Source organism: Corticium candelabrum, chromosome 17 (assembly GCF_963422355.1).
Source record: "Corticium candelabrum chromosome 17, ooCorCand1.1, whole genome shotgun sequence".
Classification (NCBI taxonomy): domain Eukaryota; kingdom Metazoa; phylum Porifera; class Homoscleromorpha; order Homosclerophorida; family Plakinidae; genus Corticium; species Corticium candelabrum.
Window position 1 is genome coordinate 3780807 of NC_085101.1, and position 15882 is coordinate 3796688.

General features: G+C 42.8%; 1 protein-coding gene across 2 annotated transcripts; it reads right to left on the bottom strand.

The window, feature by feature from the left end:
• Nucleotides 1-307: 307 nt before the first annotated feature.
• On the bottom strand, nt 308-15687 carry LOC134193213 (uncharacterized). Of its 2 annotated transcripts, XM_062662023.1 has the most exons (11): nt 15571-15687; nt 14889-15002; nt 12844-13282; nt 8470-8615; nt 8275-8406; nt 8078-8218; nt 7657-8009; nt 4563-4853; nt 4377-4502; nt 859-914; nt 308-796 (listed from the first exon to the last, which is right to left on the bottom strand). In XM_062662023.1, the coding sequence occupies exons 1-11, from the start codon at nt 15679-15681 to the stop codon at nt 666-668; spliced, it is 2040 nt and encodes a 679-aa protein (XP_062518007.1). In that variant the 5' UTR covers nt 15682-15687; the 3' UTR covers nt 308-665. The 2 variants fall into 2 exon arrangements, with proteins under 2 accessions (XP_062518007.1, XP_062518008.1); XM_062662024.1 differs by lacking the exon at nt 14889-15002 and having other exon boundaries at nt 309-796.
• Nucleotides 15688-15882: the final 195 nt, after the last annotated feature.

Sequence of the window (15882 nt, forward strand, 5' to 3'; positions counted from 1 at the left end):
TTTATAACGGCTGCCACAAAACAGACGTAATTGCTATGCTATACTATTCATACTTCTAGAGTGTACTAGGAAGCATGACGCAGCGGAAAGGGGTCTGGCTACGCGAGACTACTAACCTAGTTAGTTAATCAAGTACTAACAAATACACGGGTGTACTTCGAAACTATTTACTGCCTTTGCAGTGGTTGTAAATGTAGCACTGTTGTTTTGCTCACTCACCAGGTGCCACAAGCTAAATTATGTGAGGCACGGACACACCTCGCGTAGCCAAACCGTTGTCTATATAATTGATATCTATATGCGCGAGATTCCTCGGTTACCTGTGCTCAGGACGCGAAATACAGTAATGCTCGTCACACTTGCCTCATGCATTACCTTGTATCGAAGAGTCTCGACTACACACACTTACACACAAACTAATTATAAGTATCACACTTTTAGATAATTAATAAATAATTAATTAGTAGTTATTTCGTGATCGTTTGTACATAAATCTCTCTCAACAGATTTTGGTAAGGTATGATACCTCAACTATACTAAACTGTCAACTCTAGAGTACAAACTTTATCACAAAAATGTTCAACATAGCAACTATGAAACGACTCTCATGATAAATACTAAGTACAATACTATAGAACAACACGTGATTTGGCACCAAAAAACCGTCAGTCAACAGACTGTTTCTTAAAACATGTGACTGTTAGTCGTCGTTGTCGTTCGTTGCTTGGTGCAGCTTCCGATGCCAGTTGGCTTACGTATTGAGTGAATTCTTTGAAACTGACGCGACCGTCCTGATCTGCATGCACAACATTATCATCACTATGCATCATTCGTCAATAATCGTGGCATGTGGCTGACCTGAACCCATTGCTTCAATCATTCGTGACACCTGGTCTTTCGTATCACAGTACTCACTAGTTAGAAAGGCAGTGATTACTATCTGCTAATATATTTATTCTAAATCAAGTATATTTCAAAGTCACTTTAATTTCTAAGGACCAACCAATTTCCAAATTTAATCGCTTCCTAATGTTTCTGGAAATCAGCTTTGCTGTTTATTATGTAAGGCCAGTCTGACAAATATTTGTGTTTCCTGTCGCTAAACTAAAAAATAAGAGTCGGTCGGTCGGCTAAAAAATTGGCTAAAACTTTTTGGGCCTTTAATATTGATGTTTAATATAACATGAGTTTGTTTGTGAGGTGTGTAGACTACAATTCATTTCCGGTATCAGGTTGGCAAGCTGGGAGTGTATACTGACGTGCTGTAGACGTGTCACTATGTTGTAACTGAAAGTTCAGGTAGCGACAACCAAAATCTGTGACCAACATTATCGAGTCGCTCACATCGACCGACGTCTATCCAAGATCCCGGCTAACCATTTGTGGATGCCGTAACAGACAAGTTGCCCTCTGTTACAGATTCCGTTATTGGGAAAATCTCTGCAGCACCTTTGTGTCAAGATCCAGAAGTAACACGTACACGGTCATATGTCTGCTTCGTACAGACCTGAGATTGGCCTTAAATGATCGCTAAAGCTACGTTTACAATATGACGTTGGCGACGCTAACTAAACACTCGCACGTCGTGTCATGGGTGTCATCCGCGTCGTCAGCGTTGCTGCTGCTAAAAAACGGAAGTAAACTATGGAAGAGAAGCCTACCGAAAGTGGATACGTATAGGTACATGGCTGATTGTGGCAGATCAAGTCACGGTAGCTTATAGATGCAAGGCGCAAGAAAAACGCTTGGAAAAGTATCAAAAAAACCGGGCTCCCAGCAGCAGGCTGCCAAAATGTGGAAGCGTCTCCACAACAACTTGGTGCAGGAGGAAATGAAAACCAAATCACAGACTTTTGTATTCATGGTATACAATTATGATGAGCATGTGCATACTGGCTCGTCGCTGATGCTCATCCATTTGAAAGAAATTGTAAATGGTACTACGTCAGCATTTTGACACCTACTCAGCGTCTTCGCCAGTGTCATCAGCACTACATTGTAAACCAGGCTTAACTCGGATGAACCTTTGTGGGAGAAGGCATGTAGAGCCACACCAGACCTCCACACAAAAATTGTCATCTTTGGCGTAAAATGCAAAAGAAAGTTGCGCATGCGCACTACATCATTGACAAAACTTTACTGATTTCTTACAAGGGTCGGGCGGGCGAAGGAAAACACAAAACACGTTGTCTTCAGGATAGCCTTGTAATATGTTTCAAAATTAATTAAATTATTTCTGAAAATATAATTTCTCAATTTTGAAATTTTCTGCTAAGGAAATTTACTTGATTTAGAGTATATGATCAACTACAACAGTAGAAGGTAGTCGAATACACTGAAAACGCTTGGTTATATGACATGGTCTGAGATGATGTTTAGATCGTTATTGCAGAGTCTGTCTACCTGCTGAACCACCCGTTTGCTACTCATTTAACAAATCGCTCTTTCGAATCGTCACACTCAAGAATGTGTCGTAGCTTGCTATGGTTCCTCTATTCTCATCGTATACCACATGTCCACCCGACAATTTCCTGTAATTTGACTACGTGTATCAGTTCGTTGTTTGGAATTGACCGGTTTTCAGTTGTCACAATCGTATAATAAGTGTCGCGATTTGATAGTAACCACCACATCTGACATACAGTTAGTGTGTATGGCCGTAAAAACAATTTTTTATTATTGTATAATTTTAAGGATAAATTTTAAGGGTATTTACCATTAAACAAAATAGCTTGAAAGACACACACACACACACACACACACACACACACACACACACACACACACACACACACACACACACACACACACACACACACACACACACACACACACACACACACACACACACACACACACACACACACACACACACACACACACACACACACACACACACACACACACACACACACACACACACACACACACACACACACACACACACACACACACACACACACACACACACACACACACACACACACACACACACACACACACACACACACACACACACACACACACACACACACACACACACACACACACACACACACACACACACACACACACACACACACACACACACACACACACACACACACACACACACACACACACACACACACACACACACACACACACACACACACACACACACACACACACACACACACACACACACACACACACACACACACACACACACACACACACACACACACACACACACACACACACACACACACACACACACACACACACACACACACACACACACACACACACACACACACACACACACACACACACACACACACACACACACACACACACACACACACACACACACACACACACACACACACACACACACACACACACACACACACACACACACACACACACACACACACACACACACACACACACACACACACACACACACACACACACACACACACACACACACACACACACACACACACACACACACACACACACACACACACACACACACACACACACACACACACACACACACACACACACACACACACACACACACACACACACACACACACACACACACACACACACACACACACACACACACACACACACACACACACACACACACACACACACACACACACACACACACACACACACACACACACACACACACACACACACACACACACACACACACACACACACACACACACACACACACACACACACACACACACACACACACACACACACACACACACACACACACACACACACACACACACACACACACACACACACACACACACACACACACACACACACACACACACACACACACACACACACACACACACACACACACACACACACACACACACACACACACACACACACACACACACACACACACACACACACACACACACACACACACACACACACACACACACACACACACACACACACACACACACACACACACACACACACACACACACACACACACACACACACACACACACACACACACACACACACACACCACACACACACATGGTCGCCACTAGAGAACTCAGAGAGCATGTCACACAGACTCAAATGGTTACAGGGCACGTGACCAAGGACGTGCTTTGCAACCAATAACGGTTCCTTCGAACATACCGGAACTGGAAAGCGGTCAATTGTTGAAGCTCACAGTCTGAACCACTGTAGCTCATTCGACATGCAACCGTTCACCCGACAAATAGTCAATGTAATTTTGACAAGGACAACCGTGCCAGCACACATGCTTGAGCTTACAGTCGCTAAATATCTGTTTGACAGTGAATGTATTACAAACTATGAACGTTTCATACCCAATTTCTTGTGCAAATGTCAACAATTCTTCTGTCGTCAAATATCCATCGTTATTTCTGTCGATTGCCTGAAAAGCGTATCGCATCTGCATCATGTCGGTCGGCCTCAAAACACCAGAAAGAGTCCTGTATGAGTGACAAACGCAAATACAGTAACGTTTACCCCAAACTACGAAAGTAAAATACTTTTGCAATGAGATACTACGGCGACCACCCTTTGCCCGTTTTAAAGCAGTCATCATGTCATCGACTGGACGAGGTAACCCATCCGATTGCAACTCGGATGTTTCGTCAGGTGGTGGTGTCAACGAGTTGTGTCTCGTTCTTTCATCGGGAAGAAGACAGTTGGCAATGCTCTGATCGACAGACGGCAGACAAGGTTCTTCGAGAGATCCTGAACGCTGTAAAGGAGGTCTCCCGTCTGATGTACGATGTACGCGTGCAGACGTAGTCTCTTTACGTAGTAAGCTGATTCGTCTACACAAACATACTGTTAATACACTGCATCGTAATGAATAAAACAAAGAGAACACAACCAACTGCATTCACACAATACATCCCAGGGTTCTAGCTAGAGTTGCAGCCCAACCGTCAGCCATTTTTGGTCATGCTCCATTGACGTTTATAGAGATTTCCGAGTCTAACACAGGGGTGCTGTTACTGGGGCAATGGAGCCAAATTTGGCTGTAGACATGGATCCTTTCGCTTCAGAAGGCTCCAAGTTAACAGTGAAACTAAAAATTTAATGCGTCCTTGTGCTGGAGTCCAGCCTCTGTCAATGCCATGTCAGAGTCTTGACTCTGGGTCCTACCAGGCTACATGGAAAATGATGGTTGAGGATACCATAACAGCACATGAATGCATAGCAAGCCTCTGGGTGTCCAAGGGCTTTGGCTCCAGGTACCGGGCAGCAACACACGAATTTGGCTCCAAAATTGGCGACCACCTGCAACCCCGTAACACACAGTTGCTGAAGAAATATTCAGTTCATGCTATAATTATTGAGACTCTTCTGATTTTGTACAGTCTTGAACCAAATGGTGAGAAACACATGCCATGTATACACACATCTATCCTAAGTCAGTATGCAGGTAAGTTAGATCGTTGTCATCAGCTAGATGTCTAAGATTGGAATGGTGTCTGTACCACCGCCATGAGAGCTGGCAGAACACAATGTTCAGCGACAAGTGCACCTTCCGACTGTATCGCAACTCTCGTCGTATTTGTGTTCCTGTAGACAGAAACCCAACATCTGTTGCTACAAAAAGTGAAACAAAACTAAATGTGTGGGGAGGTATTAGCGCCAGAGGCGTAATGGATTTAGCAAAAACCTCAACTCAACTCTATCAATCCATCCTAAACGAGTGTTTGTTTGAAACTGCAAACGCTCTCTCTATCCCGACGGTTGAAAGCTGCACAAGAACAATGCATTACCTGACAGGTCTCGGAGAACGAGAGATCGAGTTTGGCTAGCAGAAACGTTCACATTATTGACCAGTCTGTCAACCCACCGGATATCATTCCAATAGAAAATTTATCAAGTTGGATGAAATGCGAAGTAGAGAAGAAGTGACCAAAGAACAAGACGGGACTGAAAGCCGGATACTAAACGTGTGGGAGGGTCTTAGGCAATTGATATCCAAAACTATCTTACGCATTACAATGGCCATCTAGATCAATGTATTGCAAACGTTAGAGGTTGTACTAAATATTGATAGCGCAAACTTTTGTCATTGGTCTCACTCTTGCACAGTTGCTAGACATTGTTCTTGAATAGCAAGTCAATCTAGAAAATCCTCTATCCTACTCTAAAAGCAAGGAAATATTTGGCAGACAACCGCTAAAAAGTTGGTGCCATATGTGGGTCGCTTTATGGTACGAACTGTACACATGACACTCTTGTTTATGATTTAGATTACCTCAATATCAAAATTCAAGAATCAGGTAAAGCCTACGGCATTCATGATCATCACTCATGCATTGAGTGTTTGAGCAGTACAAAACATGATGGTTGGACAAACTTTAACCATCAAAACAACTTTCCACCCATCAGTAAGACGGCAAAGATTATTCTAGATAAAATCCTGCATCCGTATGTACTGTGGCACCTCGAAAACTCTAATAGCCATTCACATCAACCCTGACGAGCCCTGATTCATAGCCAAGCTGAGTCGTGTTGAGTCAGCCCCTGCCAGAGAACCAAGCCAGCTAACGTTCACACGCCATTTAGAAAAAGGAATCCAGGTCAGTTAGTGGGTGGACATCTTGGTGCTCACATTAGTTATGTACTGTCTCGTGTACATTAGAAACATTCGCACTACACTACCTTTCCTTGATCATGGGATCGGCTACACGCCATTTTTCTCTCAATAGCATTACACCAATTAAACGTGGAAATACAGTCTTTTTAGTACAGGTCCGTTCGTGAGTAGCCAGCTATCTTAATTTCATCATTTGTATCACTAACTTTTCATACACTTCTTTGTTTCATGCACATCCTTCTAATTGGACCCGCACACTATCTTCGCCTCACAAATCAACAAGATACCAAGTTTCTTGCTCACACCATGCACTCTTTCACAGAACGAGCATCCATGTATTCCAGTTCAACTCGATTACCATTCACACAGTGAATGCGAGCCGAGCGAAACTGTGCTAACATAGTAGTTTGAGGTAAGCCAGTTCAACATGGCTTGGCTCGGCTCGGCTCAGCACATGTTCACACAACATGTGAGCCAACTCATGCTGACCAGGGACCCTTGCTGGTGCACTTAGCTCGTGTGAATGGCCTAACCAAACTAATCCAAAGGGACAACATGTACTACACAACGAGTACTGTAAACGACACATATTTCGTTAGACAAACTTTTCTGTATTTTTTGCCGAAAGTTTTTTGCCAAAATTAAATACATGATGACTTTTTTGCACAAATTCTACAAGCTGTGCCGGAGTCCAAGAAACATGTCAACACTAATCTATTGCGTGTAGCAAATGTACTTACCATAAGGACTTGCATGGTGCTCAAGTGTCGGATGGATACAGCACCAGACGCTTTTCAGTACTCAACAAGGTGCCTTACACACCCAAACACCACTAGCACATGTAGTGATACCGCACTATACTACAGTACTAGGTACCAACAAAAAGTGTTTCATGACAAACAGTGTCTTGGTGGACTTTGACAACATCTCTACATGATGAAATATTTGTCGTTTACAGTACTTAATAATATAGGTATCTAACAAAAATGATCACACAGCCTACACACATACTTACTCACCCGATCACTTTGTGAAGTTTTCGCAACGACTGCCATCCGGGATGAACCTCACTCGCCGCATCGCGTTCCATAGAACGCTGAAAGTGTACGCTCGGACGGCGACGTTTCAACGTATCTTGACGAACGGAAACAAACCCGCCCCTATGACTCGGCGGCGGTGCTGGCGTACTAAGAAACCTCGGTCGTCTCTGAGCTAAGATTTCCTCATCTTCCTCTTCTTCATCTTCCGAGAACAGCAATACTCTCGACACATCACCTTCTGATATGATCGCTGTCGGTGGACGAAATGGCCCGACATGCTTTGGTTCTTCAACTATTGGTGCCTTCTGTATACTAGAACAAAAATGCCTCACCTACAAAGTATTCATGAAATATCTTTATTCATCATCAGTCTGTCTCAGTATTGATGAGAAACGCTAGCCTGCATTTCGTCTCGTGTGAATCGAATGATGGCGCCCTTGTTACCAAAATGTCCACAATAATTCGGTGCTGAGAAGACCGTCGTCACTAGAGGATGAGGAAACATTTGTGACCGAGTTCCGGCAAAACTGAAACACACGCCCTATGCAAGCCAAACAAAATTTATTATTAAATTAATTAATTAATTATATGTCGTACATCTTCTTTGCATTCGTGTCCACGAACGATTCCATTTAGACAATTTTGATCAACAAAATTACGAATCGAATCGTAGCAGTAAAAGTACGAGCAGCCACGAGGAGGATTCGGTAGATAATCTAACTCTAAAAACTAATCAATACAACACATTGTAACAAATACATAAGGCTCAGATATGGACACCACTGAAGAGACCTCTTGATAATCTTCATCAGACAATCGTTGTCCTAATTCATCATTGATTGGATCGGCCCACAGCAAGTCACATATCGGACCAGTCAGAGGCGGTTCCCTAAATCGATCGATTTGTCTTATATCGTCAAGAGCTTGAATTTTCGGACCTGAATAGAACATGTGATGAAGCAGAAGTAACTTAGATGACTGATAATCACAACTTCATGCTCAGAATAGATAAAGCAAGTGATACAAAGTCCTGATTAAAAGTACAGCATTCATGAACAGTGCTTCAACACTTAATTAAAGGAGAACTCCCACGCTAATACATGTAAATGTTTAATCAAAGTACTAGTTGCCACAACTCCATTCGCATAACAACTTTTTGCCTAAGTCTGTCAGGAAGAGAGAAACAAGAAAGCAAAGTTGGGGGCATGTCACATGAGCGCCCGCTATCTTGGATGATGATGTAGAAGTGTCTTACCCTTTGCGCATGTCTCGCAGCGGCTGAAGAGAACGATAAAAACTATCCGTCCGTATAACTTTGAACCTGTTCGAAATGCTGGAGAAATGTCAGAAAGTTAGTCTGGCGGTAGCGACGACAATGACCAAACACTTCATGTCCCTGATACACGTACAGAACAACTAAAAAACACCGACTGGTGTACTTGTGGTTTGTGTATCGTCATGCTGAGCATTACAGAATGCATCTGCTGCAAGAAGTCAATGATCTGAGCTGGAGACTTCATGGCGTGAGATGTGTGACAGCACATGACAGTTTTCACACTGTCTATTTGCACTATGAAGTTCTACGCACAGCGTAGGTGTCATGAACATCTCTCCAGGCTTCATTACAGAACCTCTTACGGCCAGGTATGATTTGAAGCTACGATCACGGTTCGTTCTCACCTGCTAGTGCATGGTAATTCTCTGTGTAGGCTTTTGAGACTGGCAGCTTACTGCCAATTTACTCAATGGGCTGACGAGGTGTCGGGGAGAGGTGTAAAAATAGTCATACCATTGTGTGTGGTGTCTGCCGTACGCAGAGCGTCCAGAAGAGAGTGGGCACTATGTTGGGTTTAGAGATGCTAATGATTCTCAGTGATGTATTAGCAAATGAATATGTACGTAGTTGACACAGACAACTGACAGAGTACTTCTAATGGAATCGAGTACTAGTTTGACGTATAATCTCTTCTTTGGGAGGCTGTTCATGCCCAGCTATATTTTTGGCTAAGTCCACTGGTGGAGATTTAGCTTTGTGGTGCCTGATGGGATTCTGCTCCATTGATCTACTCTTTAGCACAGACGTTGAAATTTCGTGGAGGTCTTCATATGATTTTGTCTCAGCTATAGGCTTTGCTACCCAGGCTTTGGTAGCTTTAGGAAATACAACTTTATACCTTATGATTCCTGCACTTGTTGTTGCTTGTTCTCGATCAATGTTGTAATTATGGTCCAGAGCAGCCAGCTGTATTCTTGCCATAATGCCCTTATACCCAAAATGCTGCCTTTTAGGACAGTACTTTGTGAGAAGTGACTGAGACACTTCTAGCATGCCTGTGTAACAAAATTTGGTGAGCTTTGTTATGTCTTTCAGTAACTTTTTGTCTAAAACAACCTCTTTTAGGGCCTCATAAGCATTGGAGCCAGACTTCAGCCAGGATTTTTGTCACATTCCTCATGTGTTAGCTCTTCGTGTTCACATGATGTAAACTTGCTAGCACCATCCCAAGAGTGGACATTTACTATATGGTGGATAACTGATGTCCACTTTTCAGTAAGTATTTGGGAGTCTCTATCACAAGACTGAGAAGACCACCACAGGTGATTGGAGATGGATTGGATCCATGGCAGGAGTTTAGTGCATCTCTTAGATTTTCCCTTCTGTGTCAGCTTTTTTGCTATTCCTTTAGACATATGCCAAACATCAAATTGATGGTCTATGTTGGGGTACTTCTTTCTCATGGTAGCTGCAACTTGGATATGTCTGTCAGTTGCAATTTGTTTGATGTGCAAGCCTTCAGTTTGAAGTTCTTGAAGTGAACGTTCAAATCCTTCGCATTCCATGACAACAGAGTTGGCAACTTCACTGACTTGAACAAGTTGGAAGTCAAGTATTAGTCCAGTTTCCTGCTCAATGTGAGTGTATGTGCCATATTTGGCAGAATAGCCAGGACTGTCACACCGCCCGTCTCCTAGGAGACATAGGGGGTGTCTTTGAACTGTTGAAAAATGGATCTTTGGTGTTTTTCCCAAAAGTCATTTATGACTGGTACGAGGTATGCATCTTTGATTCGATAGAAGGTAGACTCACTCATGAACTGCAGTCTAAAAACATGGGCAAATTGCGAATATTTTGCAAAGCTTCCACCACAGAGAATGATTGCATTGGCTGCTAATAAGTTGCCTGCTGGAATGTCCTCGACTAATGGCTGTGAGTTCCAAGTAATGGAATGACCATTGGAGCACTGCAGTGTCACAGTCAACATGCTTCCTTGTGAGTATTCTGATGTGCTTTCAACAACTGCTCCGCATGTTGGACAGAATCGAAGAAGGGTCTGGAGGCAGCTACTGAAAACAATGTATTTTTGTTCTGCTTCTGGTGGTAACTTTTTGTTTCGTCTAACTGAACTGATGTTACTGGTGTGTCTGCAGCAGCTGTATCATTGAAAGGATCGTAGTCTAAACCAGTATAAATGTCACGTGATACCTCTCCCTCAGAGGAAACAGTAGGACTCCCCGGGTCAGCCGCTATAAAAAATGAAGGAGAATGAAATGCCCTATCAGCTGAAGGAATGGGAGAGGAAGTTAAACAATATGAATGTTCTTCTGGATTCACAATGTGTGACAGATCGTACTGCGTTGATGCATCACACATTATTGGAAGAGTGTTTGACTCTGGTATCTCATGGTCTTCCAATCCTTCAAATTCTTGGTCAGATTTCTCTTTAGCTGCTTTAGATGATGACTGTTCTAGTATATCAGTAACAGCCTGCACATTACATAAAATTCTTAACTTCCTAGTTCCTCGCTTGTACTATAGAAGCGAGGATTGTTTACGTGAACATGCTATCGTCGCTTACCTGTCACCCTCATTGATGTACTGCTTACAAAAGAGAAGAGCGTTGGAACGACATTGGGCTTCAGGCACACCCTTTGTTTTGTTTCTAAGAGCTCTGCTTGTAAATCTTGCTCAAAGAAGTCGAAGTGGAAGTGCTCCGTACACACAAGACTGTTAGGTGACAAGGGCGGATCCTTCAGACAAAGCTTGGACAACCACTCTTTCAGCAATGGTTTGTTGTTAAGCGGTAATCGATAGAAACGGACACCACGCTGTCTGTCCTAATCTTTATTGTTACAGACGTACGCAATGCAATACACCATCCTACGCAAGATTTACCTATGCAGCAATGTACACATGCGCGAAGGTAAGACACTTCTACGTCATCATCCAAGATGGCGGCGCTCATGCAACACCCCCAACTTTGCCTTCTTGTTTCTCTCTTCCTGACAGGCTTAGGTAAAAACTTGTTGTGCGAATGGAGTTGTGGCAACTAGTACTTTGATTAAACATTAACTTGTATTAGCGTGGGAGTTCTCCTTTAATATACAATAGACATTAACTTGAATCAGATGTTACCAAAGATCCAAGATGGCGAGTGACAGTGTCTTTCGTCACAAACTCGGTACCACTGACAAACTTGGAGCCATCATGTTTTGCTTTACCTCTCAAATGGCAATCTTGTGTATCCCCCCCCCCCCCCAATACTTAAAGCAGGTCTTACACTATACAATTGACAACCAGCATGCAACCATCTTTCTTAGTTTCAAAGCCAAATGAATTGTCAACTTTCCAACTCGTGAACGTAGCAAGTTGTACGTTTGTGGCTCTTGAAGATCTGCCAGACATAGTTCAAACACGGAAATAACACTGCTACAACTTTTCTCGTGTTACGTGTCATAGATATCAAGACACAAGCCTCGGGAGACCCATTTGGCACTGCTGTAGCATATGGAAAACTGCCACAACAGCTAGACGGTCTGGTACAAGGCTCTAGTTGACCATGAGCTCCAGACCAGATACAAGTCATCCTAATCACCTGGGGAGCATTACACAATGCACTCCAACTTTAGAATTAAGAAACACAATGAAGCGCAAGTGCAATCACACTCCTCAAAAATAAAAGTCTGACATTGATGTCAACTTTGTACCTAAGTGTACTAACTTAGGGAACTTGTAATCACTGATGTTATATAGCTCCCTAGAATGGAGGAACACATATATCTATTATTATGCTGCCACCCTTTGCAGAAAACCCTAAAAACTATGAAACAATCTATCAATTGTAATCACATATAGAACATGAGATTTACAAACATATAAATACTGACCTATTCCGCCGTGTACACAAAGCCACTGGCCTTCTTCGTTCCTCACCAACGCGCACAACGGCAACGCATCAAAGCACATCATAAACTGTTCGTACATGTCCATCCCATACTTGGCCTCACATTCTTGCTTGAAACAGATTCCTTCGTCGTAACACCGAGACGTCATACAACGACACTCGTGATTCCCTCTCAATAGATGCACTTGATTCGGATGTGCCAACTTCAACGCGAACAAATAGATTACACATTCACACGAGAAACTACCTCTGTCGACGTAGTCGCCAAGAAATAGAAACTGAGATGCACCATTGTGATCACTGTATTTACGTGCGGACTTGACGAGCGATGGAGTGTTTGGAACGGTGTCGTGAAGAAGACCCCCAGCAACATGAAACAACTGAATAAGATCCAAGAACTGACCATGAATATCGCCACACACCTAGAAAAAAACATTACCATATTGAATAAATTATAAAACAATAATTGTTTTATAAGTGCCAAAAGGTGCCAAAAGGTGAACATGCTGCTTGGTACACAGATACTTCTAGCCCGTTTACACGAGCATTAGTATGATGGTCAGTCTGTGCTGGCAACAAAGGTTCTCATTTTCTTGATAATTAACTGCCCAAAAGGGCACCTTACACCCAGCTGTTGCCTCTGGGTTTCCAATGAGCAAAGCTATGATTTTAGCATGCAGCTAAAACCAGTGACGTAGCCAGAGGGGGTGCTCAGAGTGCTCGAGAACCTCCTGCCTTCTGTCTTGCATCACTAATAGGAAATGTTCCGTCGTCACTGCAAAGTTCGAAATTATCCTAGAGCTGACACAGACAGTCCTTACTCCAAGGCAGATATGTACGCGTGCATAGAAAGCCATGCTCTTTGTGATTCCGTGAAGAATCCATCATTTGTCAAGAATTCAATTGCAATTAGCTTGACTTACTTACCACAACACTGTAAGGCAAGTTACAATGTATAATATTATAATATATTGTATATATGAGCACCCCATGGTTCACAATCCTGGCTACACCACTGGCTGGACTCTGTTGTAATCTTGTGTATTTTCCAGTAAAGCAAAGACAGATGCAGACAAACTGTCCAGGCAGCCAAAAATAATACTCAATGCAAACTACAACAATCACCTTATACGATCTTATTAGAAATTTAAAAATTGATCACAGACCGAGTTGGTCATACGACATAGATTGACAAATAGAAAATTATATTACTTATGTAAGAGCTTTCACTCACATTACATCCTTTCTAAACCAAACATTATTCACTCTCATCATCACTGGTATTCCCAATACCAGAGACCAACACCGAGAGGCACCTCACATATTGGTTTCGAGAAGCACGTCATATAAAACCAATACAAGATGCGTGACCAGCGTCTTATTAGGCACCTGTTGCTCCATAAGACTTTAATTCAATCGTTTACAAGCAAACCATGCATAATCTTGCCTGACTGCATGACTGGCATGCATTAATACCCATATTAACTCTGCTTGTCCCACAACAAGTCGGTCAGGACTTCAGCATCAATGCTGAATGCCCATAAAACGGGTGAGTCTAGATTGTGTTTCATACATCAATTTTTCAAATTTAGAAGTCACAACAATGCATAAAACATTAATAATTCACAACCCTGTGGAGAGCTGCTTTCTTGGAAGCTAGCCTTGCCAGCGTGTCTGATATCAGATGAAAATTACATGCACAAAAACAGAGTAAAATATGAAGGAGAAAGCTACAGGAATGACGCACTGCCAGCTAGCTAATTCAATCAATCCCCAAACCATCACTTTTAAATTCAAAATTTCACAAGTAACGCCAAGGAATGAAACTGGGGATACATAGGGAAGACGAATGGCATGAACATAATGAAGAGAAAAATGGGAAAAGGAATTCATACAAATACACACAATGAAACAAAAATACAGTTGCAACAAATTAGAATAATCCTAAAAGCTTGCAGAGACCACAAAAACCACTGATAGGTAAGTTTAACTGGAGTGTGTTGATAATAACTTCCAGCTTGTAATTACCGTTACAGGAGCTTCTATCTCCAACAGATTGGGCTCCTTCTTTAGCACGTCAGCGGCAGATTGAAGAATGGCCTTCACGTCGTCAGCAGGCAACGGCTGCGCTCGCATCGATTCCTGGAAGAGAGGTAACGCAGAGTAAACCTAGGCGTGGCCACGTGACCGGAAACCAGTCAAACCACCGACACAGCATGGTCTAGATCATAGCAACAAGCACCTACCAACACGGATTGCACGTCAAGAAGTGCAGTCGGCAGCAAAAAAGCATGCAGCATATTTATTACACGTTTATATCACGGTTTCACGTTTCCCGGAAATCGCCTGACCTCGCCTACATGTCTAGTAACTTGGCAGGAAAACTAGGTAACAGACAACCATTACAAAAAACTGCGAGTTGAAGTAATTGTACATACACTAAAAACCGTCTTGCCAAAAATGAAAGGTTGCTGATATCGGCGTACGGAGAAATCGCGATGGAACGACACCCGCTAACCAGGTGAGAAATAGTTATCTCGCAGCAGTCGCACTTGTCGCGCTCATGAACATCTCACCACGTGAAATGGTCGATTGCACGAGAGTTCGTCTTCTAGCGCAATAGACGCGCTGAACGAGCGCACATTTACCGTAAATAGCAGCTAGCTAATCGACTCCGTCTTCCCAGACGATTAGCAAAACGTACACACACCTCGAAGTCTGAGATTTTCTTATGCCATTGAGTTGTCGCATCTTTGACTGAAAGAGCAAGCAGCCGGTAAAGATCGGGAAGCTTGACATCGCCGTCAACAACAACACTCATGACTGATGTGATTCACATACGGGACTGAACAATAGTTCCCGTATACTATTATGTAGCGAATGATCTTACTGTATCCTCGCTAGCAATGTAATACATGTAAAGTGTACAGCTAACCGCGATTGCTTAGGATTTCTCTCATTCTCTGAGTTAGTCAATTGCGACATGACTACACTAGAGATTGTAGTGTAGCTCTAGGGACAC